Raw genomic sequence first — 13,693 nt, 5'->3', positions numbered from 1 at the left:
TGAATGCGTAGTAGACACAGACATCTGACAGACTTTATCTGTCAGCACACCTTAGGCTGTGCTTTTATTTCTTTTATAAGAACTCCATAGATATTATAATTGTTTGGGGTTTTTTTGATCTAGCTCCTATAAAAGAAATTTGACAACCTGCAAAGAAAAAGGACCTTCTTTAAACCCTCCATCTGGTGAGTTTCTGTAAATTCACTGACAGCACTTGTTTTGTACTCAGGAAACAAATTGAGAGAAATGGGTTTATAACAGACCCCTTAACTTTTCTTCTCCCTCACTTCAGTCTGGCTTCTTTTTTAAAAGATGTAGAAACAGAAGCTACTAAGTATAACAACAGTGTTTTTAAACATATTTGTGAACACTGCTGACAATCAGAAGACAGCCCAAGGACTTCATTAGCTCCCAACTGAAGCTTGCTTTGCATTAATTCATCTATCCACTCTCCCCTTACAGGAAAATCAGGATAAATCACAGGAGCTACACTTCTGAAACTCTGACAAAAAAAAAAAAGAGACATGCACACAAGTTATTTTTGCCTACAGTGCAGTAGCTTACTGTTAGGTTCACTTACAAAGGGGCATTACTGTCCCTATCAAAATTTACGCAAAACTGAAGCCGTTTTCAGCCAGCAGTAGACAGCTTACCTGCATTCATGTATCTGGTTCAGCAGCAGGGACATCTTCTTCTCTGAAGTCCTCAGGGCATTCTGTGCACTGGTCTCCATCCGTTTGTACCGGGACTAGACATAGGATGCAATGTTATGGATGAGCAATGGCCCAAGCAAAAACCTCGAAGTCTAATTTCCAAAACTTTTCCCTGGAACACAAATCCCTCCATGGGTCGCTTTGTGAAAATCATCTTAAGTCAAATTTAAACCGAATTGAGATGACACATAGGCAGGGTACTACAAATATAAACTGGTTTCATTCAGCCACACCAATTAGACCAACCCATGCAACTTCTGGTGTGTTCAAAGCTTTTAAACACAAGGAAACTTTGTGATGAATCAGATACTGTCCCTTCATATTAAACTTAATGTCCATATTACTTGCTACAACTAAATCAAAACTAGCAGTAACTTCTACTACGTCTCAAGTACATCTATACAGTTGAGTAGAGAATAGAGCTTATATACTACCAACACCTCTAAGTATCATTAATCCCAAAGATACAAGAGTGTCCTTATGGATCCACACATGTTCCAGCCAATACGTGCAGCCTGTATTGCTTTGGTTTTCATTATGAAAAATTTGCATAGTTTTCATCATAGTGAAACTGCTCTGTGCTCCAAAAGGAGTTTCTGTACTTTTGATATGTGCCTGTGAGGACAACAATGCACAGCTCCAATGTAGGTACACTGCCACTGCCTTGGGTTACCTTTTTAAAAGCTTTGTTCCTTCCCTCTGAAGAAGATACTTGAAATGCCTAACCAAATTTGATGTTCTAACATCCAAATAAGACAAAAAAGGAAAAAAAAAAATTAAAACTTCCTTTACACCTTTTCTGTAATACTTCCCAGAAGTATTCTGTAAAACCTGTATAACTCCAAGATCTGCAGGTTAACAGACAGTACAGCCAAAACCCTGCTCCTGGGCACAAAATACAGGCAGGATATTTAAATCAACTCCCTTGGTGATATAAAGGTATGGGAAAACTCCACACAGGGACCATATTAAGAGGCTGCACATTACCAAGAACAATTTCTTTAGTTGGCCAATAAAGCTGTCAAATGCAGTAATCACCCCTGAATCACTGAAGTCTTCATGCAGCATCTCAGAAGGAAATACATCATCCACATTATTGTCCATTTCCTGACCTAGAAGAAAGTGTATGCAGTTAGCACCATATGGAGGGGCTTATTGGAACATAAACCCTCCTGCTACAGATGGGTTTATCATTCATGTGTATGACAACATTTGTTACAGAGCTGGAATTTGAGTCTTGTTCTTCTAGAGCTCACAAGCAAGAAGGAAACTAGTCCAAAATGCATTGACAAAGACCTGGTAGAAAGCAGCGTATAAGAAGCAGCATGATGCTAACCAGAGAACAACAGATGTAGAAAACACAAGGAAAAAACACAGCACAAAGGAAAGAAAAAACAAAACAAAGTCAGGTCGTTGTTTCTGTGTCTTCTGTTTATTTGTTGCTTTCTGTTCAGAGTTTGTAATGTTTTGCAGTTACTTTGTTCATTATCTGCATGCTTTTTTCAGTTTTTTTTTTTCTTTTTTTAGAATGGGGTTTTTGTGGGTTTTGGTTTTTTGGCTGTTTTGTTTTGTTTTTTAATAACCCTGGGCAACCATTATTCAGAAAGACTAGAAAAGTGCAGACATTGTAAAGCAGTTTCCCGAGTTGATTGTGGTTAGGGAACCCAAATTACCATTCACACCTCTGTATATGTGGTGTCCAATTTCAGTACCACAATAAACACCTGCTGAGAATATAGCCTCCCCTGCAGATGCCTCTCTTCAAGCTTCCACATTACTATGATTTCTACTATCAATAAGGAAAAGCTAAGAGCATTTAAAATCTTCACCTTAATTGCCAACCTGACTTTACCTGTCTGGATCTCCACTTCATTCTCTACTGAATCAACAAGTTCCCTTGACTTATAGGAATTGTCAGTGGACAAATGACTTCTTTCCCAACTGGAAAATCTAAGCTTTTTTGTAGCTGTATCACTTAATACATCTAGAAAGAGAACAGAAGATGATTCAGAAAATACCTGTTCTTTTGCATGAGGTATGTGGCTGTACCTACCAGCTATTCAAGGAGAAACCACAAGTGTAATTACCAATACTGCAGAAAAGCAGGCAACTTCATTTCAGGGTCTGGCAACACTCTTACAGGACTGGTTAAGACTTCATCAGCAAGCCTCTTCCCTCACAAAAGCAGGCAAATAGACTGCCTACTGCTATTCAGGTAACTGGAATGCTACCATGCCTCCATCTTAAAGATGATTTTGTTTCTTGACCCACTACTGTAATCATAAACCTTGTCCACCTTTTTCGCATTCTCTTTTCCAATCCAAGCTTAGTATCTGTTTATGCTCCTTTGTTCCTAAGCTAATTTCAGCTACCTAAAAAAAAAAAGCCACCAAAAAAAACTACAAATTAAAAAAAAACAACAACAACAAAACAACCCACCACAAATACAGAAGAGAGAGAAAAGCTAACCACACTTATAACAACTGCCTTCTCTGCAGCTTCACTAAAGTTGCTGTGCAATTGCTTCTGACCCAGAAAAACCCTTAAAAACATGGCAAAGGAGGCTGCAGTGCATATTTCATGGAAAAATTTCAAAAACAAAAAAAGAAAAATCACCCTTTTGTCTCACTCTTCACTTCACTGAGCTTGGTGAAGTGTCTGTGTTTGGCAAACCACCTCTCTGGAGCCTCCACAGGGAAGAAAGCAGAAAGATGGTGGAATCCAGGACAAGGGGGACAATCCAAGCATGAGGAGCACACTGCAGTAGCTTTAGGGTTCACAGAGCACGAGTTCAAATGCAGTCACAGACTACATCCAGAATTTCTGAATATAACCCTACTTATGCTTTTACGTGGTATCAATTCCCCTCCAACTGTAAGACTGTACAGTAAAAACTGATAAATATTAAGTCCTCATCACTTATCTTCCCCAAAAATTAAGTAGATATGTTGATACATTGAAGGTATATTCTGCAAATACTGGAAAGGTAAGAGACATATCGTGAACATAAACATAGCCAGTTCATGAGATATGGGATGCTTTTATCCAAGACCAAAGATTCAGTGACTTGGCTCATAACCACAACAACTAAACCTCTCAGAATTGCATCATCATGAGCAATATTAGAATGAAGACAGCCCATTGCTGCTTGGCTTTGTCGAAATTCAGTTGTTTCCAGTCACAGACTGTGCTGCTGTTTCGAATTAGTTTGTGCAAGTTCAGTTTCATTTTTAAAAAGTCCCTAAGTGCCACATATCTTAAAAAAAAAAAATACAACAGTAATAAACATCAGTACAAGTTATCATTTACCAAATACTTCATAGTAGTCTACATCTATATTGTTAGGTATGTAAAAATAAGGTCATCAGCTTTCAGGGATGCTTGTTTCTTAAACTGAAATTGCAGGGCACTTTCAGATCATTAAAAATTAGGTTTTGTGTGTCTCTTGGGTCTCTTTGTAAATCCACAGTTCTTAAAAGCTATACTACGAGTTTCCCTGTATAGTATAATAGCTATACTCTGAGTTTCCCTGTTCAAGGACAGGATTTAAGAGTTAGTAATAAATCCAGGAATGCATGTAAAAGCATCTTGCCACAGTCTGTCCTGATATATAGAACAGAGAAGTAGAAAGTATTTCTTCTGCAAAAAGTATCTCCAAAAACTCAGTTGTTATTTGTCTTTTCAAGGGAATGACAACTTTGGCAACATCCATTTCTACTTCTAAAGAACTCTTCCATGTTATTGAGACTAACCAACCTGAGTCCTTCCGCTTAAAACTTTCTTCTTCTCTTGACAATTCGCCAGATGCATTGTGAAACTTCTAAGGACAGAAGGAAAAAATAAGTATGTATCCACCCTGCATTGCAGACAAGCTCTCAGGGACTTGTCTACTTATAGGGAAAAAAGTGACATGATGCATTGGTTTTACAGAAGTAGCCCGACAGCAGATGAGAAGGAGTTTAAGTGCTGCATACTGCACCTGTGTGGCATTCTGCTCATCACTGGAGTAACTCTTGGCAGATGCATCAAGTAATAGCTGTCCTGTTTTGAGCTCCTCTGAGAGGCTTTCATCTGCACAAGATGTCAACCAAGCAACACAGGCAATAGAGGTTGAATCCTCTACGGACTGGAAACCTCAATCTAATGACACATGTATTTTTAATATAAAAAAAAAAGAAACCACCAGCTTCTCCTTTATCCCTTCACACAGGAAAGGGACAGTGGATCAAACTCAGTCCCCAAAACCGTTTTATTTCTGGCTGTCAATTAAGTTCATTCCCTCACCTTTCATTAGTCCCATGTAGTTCATTAGCCAATGTTCTCCCTGCCCAAGAGACTATCTAAAAACAATATCCAGCCCTCATAACCATTACAAGAAATATCACAAGGCAGAGTGCTTATGAAGAAAATGAGAACGGCAAAATTAAGAATTAAACTTCAAAAGACACCCACAAAGCACATGCCTACACATACCAAAACAACTTTTATAATGCATTGAAGATTAAAAAAGAAATACCATCAAGATCCACTGCAGGAGCATCTCCCTTGGAGCTGAGTGCGCTTTTTTTCCTTAGTGTGCTTTTTTTCCTTAGTGTCTCCCTTTGAGCTCTTCGCCCTGATGCCCCCTGCTAAACCAAAAGCAAGTCTAAGCATGTATTTTATTTAAACATTACTACAGAAGTAGGGGGTTGGGTTGTGTTTTGGGGGGAATGTTTTTGTTGTTGTTTTTTTTTAATACATTAAGAACAGAGATTAAAATTTAGATATGCCTTACATACTGATAGCTCTCTCTCCAACACTTAAGGAGATCTCTGACCTGAAGAGTTCCATGTGTATGTAAGTTCTCCCTCTAGCTATTAGAGTTACATAGTGGAATGAAAGCATTTCAGTTAAAGGAGAAAAGGTTTCCAGGGGAACATAAAAGCTTCTAATACAGCTACAAGTTCTGGAGGGCTTTTTCCAAAACTTTCTGTTTATGTGGAGACCTTTCCAAAACATTTGATATACAGCACTTAGTGGGTGGGCGCTCGAAAAGTCTGGCGTTGTTAAATTGCATTTTAATTTGCTTGATGTACGTCTGGTCCACTAATTCCTCCATCAGTATAATCCCTGGTTAGTTTTCCCAGAGCTATATCTGGAAGTGGAGAAGGACAATGCATGAACTGGGGCTCAGGATGAGCATAAGAGTTGGCATAAAAGCCCTAAAAATTGCCAGCAAAATACAGAGTTGATTGTGAGCTTGCCCAAGGGCCATAGAGGATGGGGTAGAAGACAGCATGGGGACAAAACCTGGTTAAGTCCAGGAAGGATTTCTGCAGGTGTTTGGATAGGCAGATATAGCTCTTGGTGGGGCCCTAGAGCCAAATCCACTCCTGTAAAGTGATACCTGTGTCACCCAAGGCAAGTATCACCCAAAGCAATTCCTGCCCAATTTTCCATCTGCCAAAAGTAAATACTGTCATTTCAGAACAAAAGGCTTCAGGCTCACGCACAGCTCTTTCTATGAAGTTTCCCATGTTTTCTTAAGACCTTTTTTCCCCACTGTTTAATAGACCAACACAGTCTCAGCAATACTTTGCAGAGTAATTTATCCATCAGAACACTTGAGAAAATAGATAACACCAGTTTATGAATTCCTACTTATTTGTACGTGTATTACACATGTCATGCTTTTAAATCTGAGGCACATAAGCATGACACCTCCTTACCTTCTCTGTCTGGTGGTCACTGCCGCTACTTGCGGAAGACACTGGAAGCACTGCAAGAAGAAAAGCTTGCCTGGTTACTGACGATGTAATTTTGTGCCTTACCCAGTTAAGTTTTCCATTATGGCTAACTCAGTTTTGAGTTTGGTTTTCTAGCCATTTACAAGAGAAAATTGCATAACATTTACATTAACTTTCAAATAAACCCCTTTCTAACAAAGTCAGATGCAATTATGCAAATGTACACAAATCACTGCATCCAGAGCAGTTGCCAAAAGAGGCACAGGCTCAGCTGCTCATCTGATGGTGCCCATATCCCATCCAGAGGGTATGGACTGGCACTGGAGAGAGAACAACTCCCACAGAAATAGACAGAAACACATAAAACACAGTTTCTCCCTCAAGTTTCTTTTGCCTTTTCATCCCTACAGAAATCAGCTACCTGAGCAAGGCTCATCCTCCATGAGAAGGACAAAGACATTCCAACTTCCAGGACAATTTAGTTTGAATTTGGAGGTTGCAGCACCTAAGCAGCCATGGAACATGGCCACAGGGGAAGTTTGCTGTTGCTGAGAATGCTAGAGCACAGAAAGAATGCTAGAGCACAGAAAGAATGCTAGAGCACAGAAAGAATGCTAGAGCACAGAAAGAACGCTAGAGCATGTCACATGTAATTTTGGAAGTCACTTGGAGGACAACCGGCCTATCAGTGTATAAAAGGGGGAGCAGAGTGCCATGGTCTGCAAACTGTGCTTTTTCAAGGCTTATTCCCCAGGTCAATTGTATTTCTGGAAAGACAAGGAGTGGAGGAGGTATAGCAGCTCCAGAGAGATCTTCCTCCTCTTGTCTTCAAGAGCACCAACACAGCCATCAGCTTAGCACCCATGGCTTCAGCCCCATTACTCAGATGGATGCACCCACACAGATATTTAGGTGCCAAATTTTCACCTGTACTTCTGAACCCCACTCCAGGAAGGGAGTTCTTCAGGAACCTGGTTCTCTAAGCACAAGGGTGCACAATGCACCTCCTCCAAAGGGCATGCCCCACTGCTGGCCTCAAGCGTGCTCTCTCCCTCTTGGACCAGGACTTAGCTGAATCCTCCTTTCTCAAACCATCATCAGCCATTTGTTTATCTGCAGTACAGCACATCATGCACAGTTAGATGTCAACAGGCGACCAAGCTTACCTTTTAATTTACTTCTCACCCGGGGTCTTTTTCGGGTATAGTCATGAAGTTTTGGCAGCGACTGCTTCTGAAAGTCAAGAATCCAGCTTTTTTCACTCTGACCAGTGCTTGTATTTTCATTGTTGCTTTCAGAGAAAAGATGTTTCCTGTAACTGGACTAAAGACACTATTAAAAGTAAGCCCTGCATAGTCAATTCCCTCCATTCACCCAGAAGCATCTTCTGTCTTCATCTCTTGCTCTCTCTTGTATCTAAATAGGAGAGCTCTTGCAAGAAAGAAAGACTTAGCATGAATGAGCTGCACCCAAGAGCACAGAAGGAAAAAATGAACATTCACTCTTTGGTCTGTCAGTCCTGGTGCACCCAGAGCACTGCTTTCAGTAGAAACAAGTGGACTATTTTGAGACTACCAGGCTCACATTACTCCTCCTCTGCACTGGGTAAGCCTTAAATTTCATCCTCTTTAAGGGCACTAACGATTCATACAAGTGGATACACACAGCAGCCGAAGGCTCTAGGGGTGAAAAAGCACAGGCAACCTACCTGCCTTCTCTCAAGCTTGTTTGATTCCTCATTCTTATTTCCTATTTCATAACTCCTGCCAAGTAACCCATAAAGACATGAGTTAGAGTAGCACACACTGTACTAGCATGTCACAGAAGTGCAGAAGAGACACAGATGAATAGTAATGGCAGGGGTCTCCATAACAGATCAGCAGGAGAACCAAACTGTTAATATGCAGTCATTAGCCAAGTTTTTCTTCTTTGTTTGGTTTCTCAAAGTAACAATTCAGGGATACCTGTAAATTAGCATCCTTTAAAATTAAAAATAAGCTATATACTTATAGATGGCAAGTCCCTGGCAGCTTGCTATAATATAGATACTGCAGCAGCTAAGCAAGGAACTATTTTATTAGAAACATCACACAGCTTTTTGCTCTTAACTTAAAACAGCTTAGTTACTGCAATGAACTCTTCATTCACAGAGCAAAATGTTCATAAATGGTGCATATATAACCCTGTACCTCTGACTTTGTGAGGAAACTTTCTGGCCAAGAATCTTTTCTTTAGCTTCAGCAACCTAAAAGAAAAACAGGTATTTGTCTTAAAGTCCAATTACCCCATAAAATAATCTACAAAATTAACATATATCAGAAACGGAGCAATAGCTCCACTATAGCATGCCCTAAGTGCGGCACACAGTATGGGACCGGCTCTGAATCCGGGAGGCGGGGCAGGGTACCATGAAGCAGGGTTTTATGCTGACACCCAGTGGCAGTAGCAAGGTTTGGACGGTGTCCAGTTTACAACAGAAATAAGGGATGTCCCATTCAACACCCATTGCCTCTGCATTAGCAGGGAGCAGTGAAAAGGATGAAAGCCAAGGGGTTTGTATAGTGGAACCACCTTGATGGAAGCCATCAGAAGCAAGCTTTATGCTTCCTCAGAAAAACCCCATTGGTCAAAACTTCAAAGCAGGCAGAAGGACTAATTTTTAATTGATTTTTTTCTAAGTCTGCAAATACAAGTGAAGCAGAATTTCCAACAAAAGTTTTGTGAGGACCGCCTTTAACTAGGCATTCCCAACATACAAAGTATGGCTTGAAGCAGGTTTCAGTCTCTTCTGGTTTAGCTGAAGAGTGCAAAGCAAAGGACGCTCAGCAATCTGCTTTCAATGTTCAGTAAAAGGTAAACAGAGTTTGGCCTTCAACTGCAAAGACGTCCCATGGCCTTAGTCAAACAACAGCTCAAATTTCTGTTGCAGTTGGTTTTATCATACGTTACCCACCACAAAATGCAAGCAGTGATGACCATTCTCCCCAGCACGTCATTCCCCCCCCCCCCCCCCCCCCAAAAAGCCACCTTTTTTCCATGCCTAGCACCAACCAGAAAGCCGAAGAACCTCAGATTCCCACTTGTCTGGTTTGCTTTAACAGCACATCCATCCTTCTGGCATTTTTGCCGTAACAAACATCCCCTGCTTCAAGTTACTACTCTGTTAGTAACTCTTGACAGCTTCTGTCTTAACTTTACCTTCTCATGACTTGCAGAGTCTGAATTTTCAAAGTCATAAATTTCCTTCCTGCAAGGCAACATGTATACAACAGTGACATACATACAATCGTGAAGAGTCAGTCTATAGAACTTCACTAAGAATATGGAGGGATAAGAGGGTTTGGGTTTGCTCCTCTCCCCTATGAACTCTGTTAGACAGTAAGCACTCCAATACCTTACATGCCTAAAAATACTCCTAAAAAACAAACAAACAAACAAACAAACACAAACAAACCAGCTTATTCCTTTCCTACTTAGTCTCTATTATTGCCTGTCTTGATTCTCACTCTTTCAATTGTAATTTAAGAGAAATATTCAGAAGACACAAGTTAACCTATTCCCATTATATCATGAACGTTTTGTTCCCACATCACCAATAACAATATGTGGTAGGAAGAAATCACGAGTGGAAAGACAATTTCAGAAGCATCTAAGAGGAAAAAAATCCATTTAATCACTTCTTGAAGTCTAACATTTAATGTTTGCTCTCTAATCACTTCTCTGTATGCATCTAGATGTGTTTTCACTTCCTTCAACATTTAACTGTACTTTAACTCAACCTTTTCTTTCTCCAAACTGTAACTATTTAAAAAATCCTATAATTATTGCTCAACATAGAGCACACCTTCCTCTTCTTAGTAGCAAGACTAAAGGACTGAGCTCCTTATTAAACAGGTTTCGCAAAGAAATGTTCATTTTCCAGATTAAACACTAGAGGGAGCAGAACGACCAAACTAAGAAGCTCTCCCCCTCTTAACTTCTATACTGCCGCTCCTGTAGTATTTGCTGCAGCAAATTGTTTGGTCTTAACCTCTAGTAATGATCAAGTCCTGCAGCAATTTTACCCATTCTTATCTACGATAAATCAAAAAAAAAAAAAATCTAAACATTTGGTTGGGATTTTTTTTAAACTAAGGGTCTGTAGGCTGAAGCAGGACAACCAAGGAAGCCCCAGAGCAACCAGACCTGCAGCAGAGATCCTCGTATACAATTAATTTGCTCTCCTGCCCAGCAGAAGACAAACTTTCACAGTGCACTTGGCAGAGAGCACAGGAGGAGGATGCAACAAGACAGACTTCCAGTGCTGCAGACTGCATATTTTACTCAAACCCTTGTGTGCTTCTGCCTGCAATGGCACTAACTTTGAACATCAGCAGACCAATGTATGGTGTGAGGGAAGGGGACAACCAGACAAAGAGACCATTCTGAAACTGCAGGACACACAGATCCAAAGAACCTGCACAATATCAGAAAAAGCTCAGGTATTTGTGAAGGAAGCTGACACTCATAACTTCACTCATTAGAGGATGGGAGGATTACCTTTGGGTGAGGAAAAATGGAAAAGCCAACGTGACACAGTATCACAGACGTGAGGTCATTTTTGGCTGACCAGAGTTAGCTTCTGAAGATTTCATCACTTTTGGGACCTAAAGGTTCACACTAAGGTAAGGTATGACCCTCTGTAGCCTGCTGCTTTTTCTGCTGTCTGTTCTGTTCAGACAGCCCACCCCATGGGCACACCCTCCCCACATTAGCACCAGAAATGGTCTAAAATCACCTGGTACACTAGCCCTTGCACAGGCACAGGACTCGTATGTCATACCTGCCTTCAGTCCTCTGCTTGGCCAAACTCTTTTTTCTGTTTCCTTTTTCCCAAGTAGCATCATTCTGAGAAGAGAGTGGCAGGACCTAAAACCACAACACACAAAGTGACATTCTTATCCTGGAGCCTGATAAAAGCAGAAGTCAGGCATGCCTCAAAACTTCATTCGTCCTATTGCAACTGTCCAGGTGCAACTGTTTCCCACAGTTCTTTATCAGCAAGCATAGGACTCCCAGAGCTGAAACTGGGGTGCCAAGAGGGTGAGGATACAGAAAGAAGTAATTCAAAAGCTTTGAATTCATTCTACAGTGGGCAAATGTTACAAAACCTTTGAACTGTCAGTTAAAATAATAATAAGAAAATCTAAATCTAGTATCTGGATGTGTAAACCCAATAATAAATTTAAATGTTATTTCTTACTAAGAAAGCTAAGTCCCTACTTAAGCTAAGTACTTACGTCAAATTAAAACTATCACTTTTGGGAATTTAATTTCTCTTGTGCATTACTTTTATTTGTACACCTGGACAAATCAATAGAAATTTCCAAGTACTTGAGTTGTGTAAAGAAATGCAACTACTTGCTTACTTGTCCTGGTTGCAAGCTCCTATGCCAGGAACACAGAAACAGATATAGCATGATCAGACCATTAGAGCTCAGATATAAAACTGAATAAATACGCCTGCAGACTTCCAAAACTCATTTCCTGAAGGAAAGCAAACCTTTGGTCTTACAGACCACACATAAGTCTTGTGACATACGAGTTTGTACCACACAGGGCAGGGATGGTTTGCTTCTGGGCGCAGGCACATATATACTGTACACGTACCTATTCAGTATATATACCAGCACCAGGTGGTACATACACTGAAGAAATTCATCTGAGCTTGACTTACTTGGTTGGACCGCACTAGAATGAGGTTGGCAGCTGTTGCCTCTGCAGCTCACTCCTGGTGCTAAATGGCTCATTACACCAGGCATGACACCACACAGGCCCAGGACACTGCTCAAAAGCAGGAGTGACTCGATCCATCCCAACTTTCTTCTGCAGCTTCACCAGGGTATCTCTGCCTCTTGCCTCTTTGCTCTGGTGGGGCACAAGGCGAACATACCTTTGGTGTTGACTCCTCCATGGATGCATCTTCTACGGGCTTCTCACTGGGGATAAGAGAACACATGAGAGGAATGCAGTGCAGAGAGGTGGGGGGGGGGGGGGGAACAACCCTTGCACCAATTTGCATCAAAGCAGTGGTTTAAAAGGTGAGGAGGGAAGAAAGCTGACTGTTAGCTTTACATAAGTCCAGCTTATTAATTATAAGCAATGCTGTCCTGCAAATTCCTGGAAAAAAAAAAGTTATTACTAATACCAAGGTGAACTCCAGTTTACACAATGTTTCACAAAAGGTCATGGGTCCTCATTATGAATAGCTACATATCTAGTGAGCTCCAGTTACACAGCTGTAGTTAAACTCTAATACAGCTGTATGCTCGTCTTGTGTTTGGATTAAACCCATGATAAGAAATAGTCACATGAAAGCAGCAGCCAAACACCATCATTCTGCAACTCCAAAGTGCTATAACTCTGGACAGCTAGCTTTTCTAGCCAGCATGGCAAAACAGATTCATTTTTTTCCCCGCTTTATAAGTGATGGAATAACCCTCAAAATCACATGCATTAAAACCCCAGGGGAGGGACAACAAAACCAAACCAGAAAATCCCACCTTGCTGCTTTTTGTCTGCAAGACACTCACCTAGGCTTCGCTTTCATCCTTTGAGATGGAGTTTTCAACTTTGCTGAAGGAGGCAAGAAAACTACAGCTTCACCCTCTGGAGCTACTATGAAACCTTTTACCTGCTTTTGCTGTAAGGCCCACAAAAGCAGAGCCTTCACCATGTCACCTGGGTGACACTTAACTGGGTCAGGCTTAAGGAACTGAAAGAAGCCATTCCTGACCTGAGCCTTCATTAGTATCTTCCATATCAGTTTGTTGGCTCACTGTAATCACGGTGACAGCAGAGTTAACCATTTCCTGCTTGGAGACATGAAACCATGAATAGAGCATGCATATGACCAGTAAAGGAATGGGTTTGGGATTGTTTTTTTCTTTTTTGGTAACTGAGCTTTTTTCAGTGCTAACCTGTGGCAATAGCTGGATGACAGGTTCATCACTGACCCCCAAAAGCGCTTTAGGTTGCATATAAATGATACTATAAGCTTCTCACCAAGAGCATCCCATCAGCCCCTTATAGGAGGGAGTAAAATTTCTTCTCTTTTAATGTGATTTTGCTAAAATTGCAGCTCTGGAGGCAAGCGGTTGTGCTGACTTCCCACAGATATAAGTTAGGGTTTGAAAATGCTGTTGGATCTGGATACACACTAGTTTTCTTTGAAAGGTTTTAACCACACCTATAAAAGCAGACTAGAGGAGCGGG

At 40.8% G+C, this 13,693-nt stretch overlaps 1 protein-coding gene across 1 annotated transcript in view; it reads right to left on the bottom strand.

Moving 5' to 3' along the window:
- SYCP2L (synaptonemal complex protein 2 like) overlaps positions 1 to 13,693 on the bottom strand; it is a 28,044-nt gene that overhangs the window by 2,288 nt on the left and 12,063 nt on the right. Inside the window, exons 17-31 of the mRNA XM_062617885.1 lie at positions 13,215 to 13,293; positions 13,012 to 13,054; positions 12,372 to 12,417; positions 11,262 to 11,347; positions 9,638 to 9,686; positions 8,629 to 8,684; positions 8,148 to 8,202; positions 7,606 to 7,762; positions 6,422 to 6,471; positions 5,230 to 5,341; positions 4,693 to 4,784; positions 4,470 to 4,533; positions 2,566 to 2,697; positions 1,701 to 1,825; positions 654 to 748 (exon numbers count right to left, since the gene is read on the bottom strand). Of these exons, the coding sequence (XP_062473869.1) occupies positions 654 to 748; positions 1,701 to 1,825; positions 2,566 to 2,697; positions 4,470 to 4,533; positions 4,693 to 4,784; positions 5,230 to 5,341; positions 6,422 to 6,471; positions 7,606 to 7,762; positions 8,148 to 8,202; positions 8,629 to 8,684; positions 9,638 to 9,686; positions 11,262 to 11,347; positions 12,372 to 12,417; positions 13,012 to 13,054; positions 13,215 to 13,293 (1,241 nt within the window). The remainder of the gene's footprint in view (positions 1 to 653; positions 749 to 1,700; positions 1,826 to 2,565; positions 2,698 to 4,469; positions 4,534 to 4,692; positions 4,785 to 5,229; positions 5,342 to 6,421; positions 6,472 to 7,605; positions 7,763 to 8,147; positions 8,203 to 8,628; positions 8,685 to 9,637; positions 9,687 to 11,261; positions 11,348 to 12,371; positions 12,418 to 13,011; positions 13,055 to 13,214; positions 13,294 to 13,693) is intronic.

This window comes from Pezoporus occidentalis, unplaced genomic scaffold (assembly GCF_034315485.1).
Source record: "Pezoporus occidentalis ecotype Australia unplaced genomic scaffold, CSIRO_AGI_Poc_V1 ctg2, whole genome shotgun sequence".
Taxonomy (NCBI): Eukaryota; Metazoa; Chordata; class Aves; order Psittaciformes; family Psittacidae; genus Pezoporus; species Pezoporus occidentalis.
Note: the sequence above shows the minus strand (reverse complement) of the source record. Positions and strands in the feature narration are given on the sequence as shown.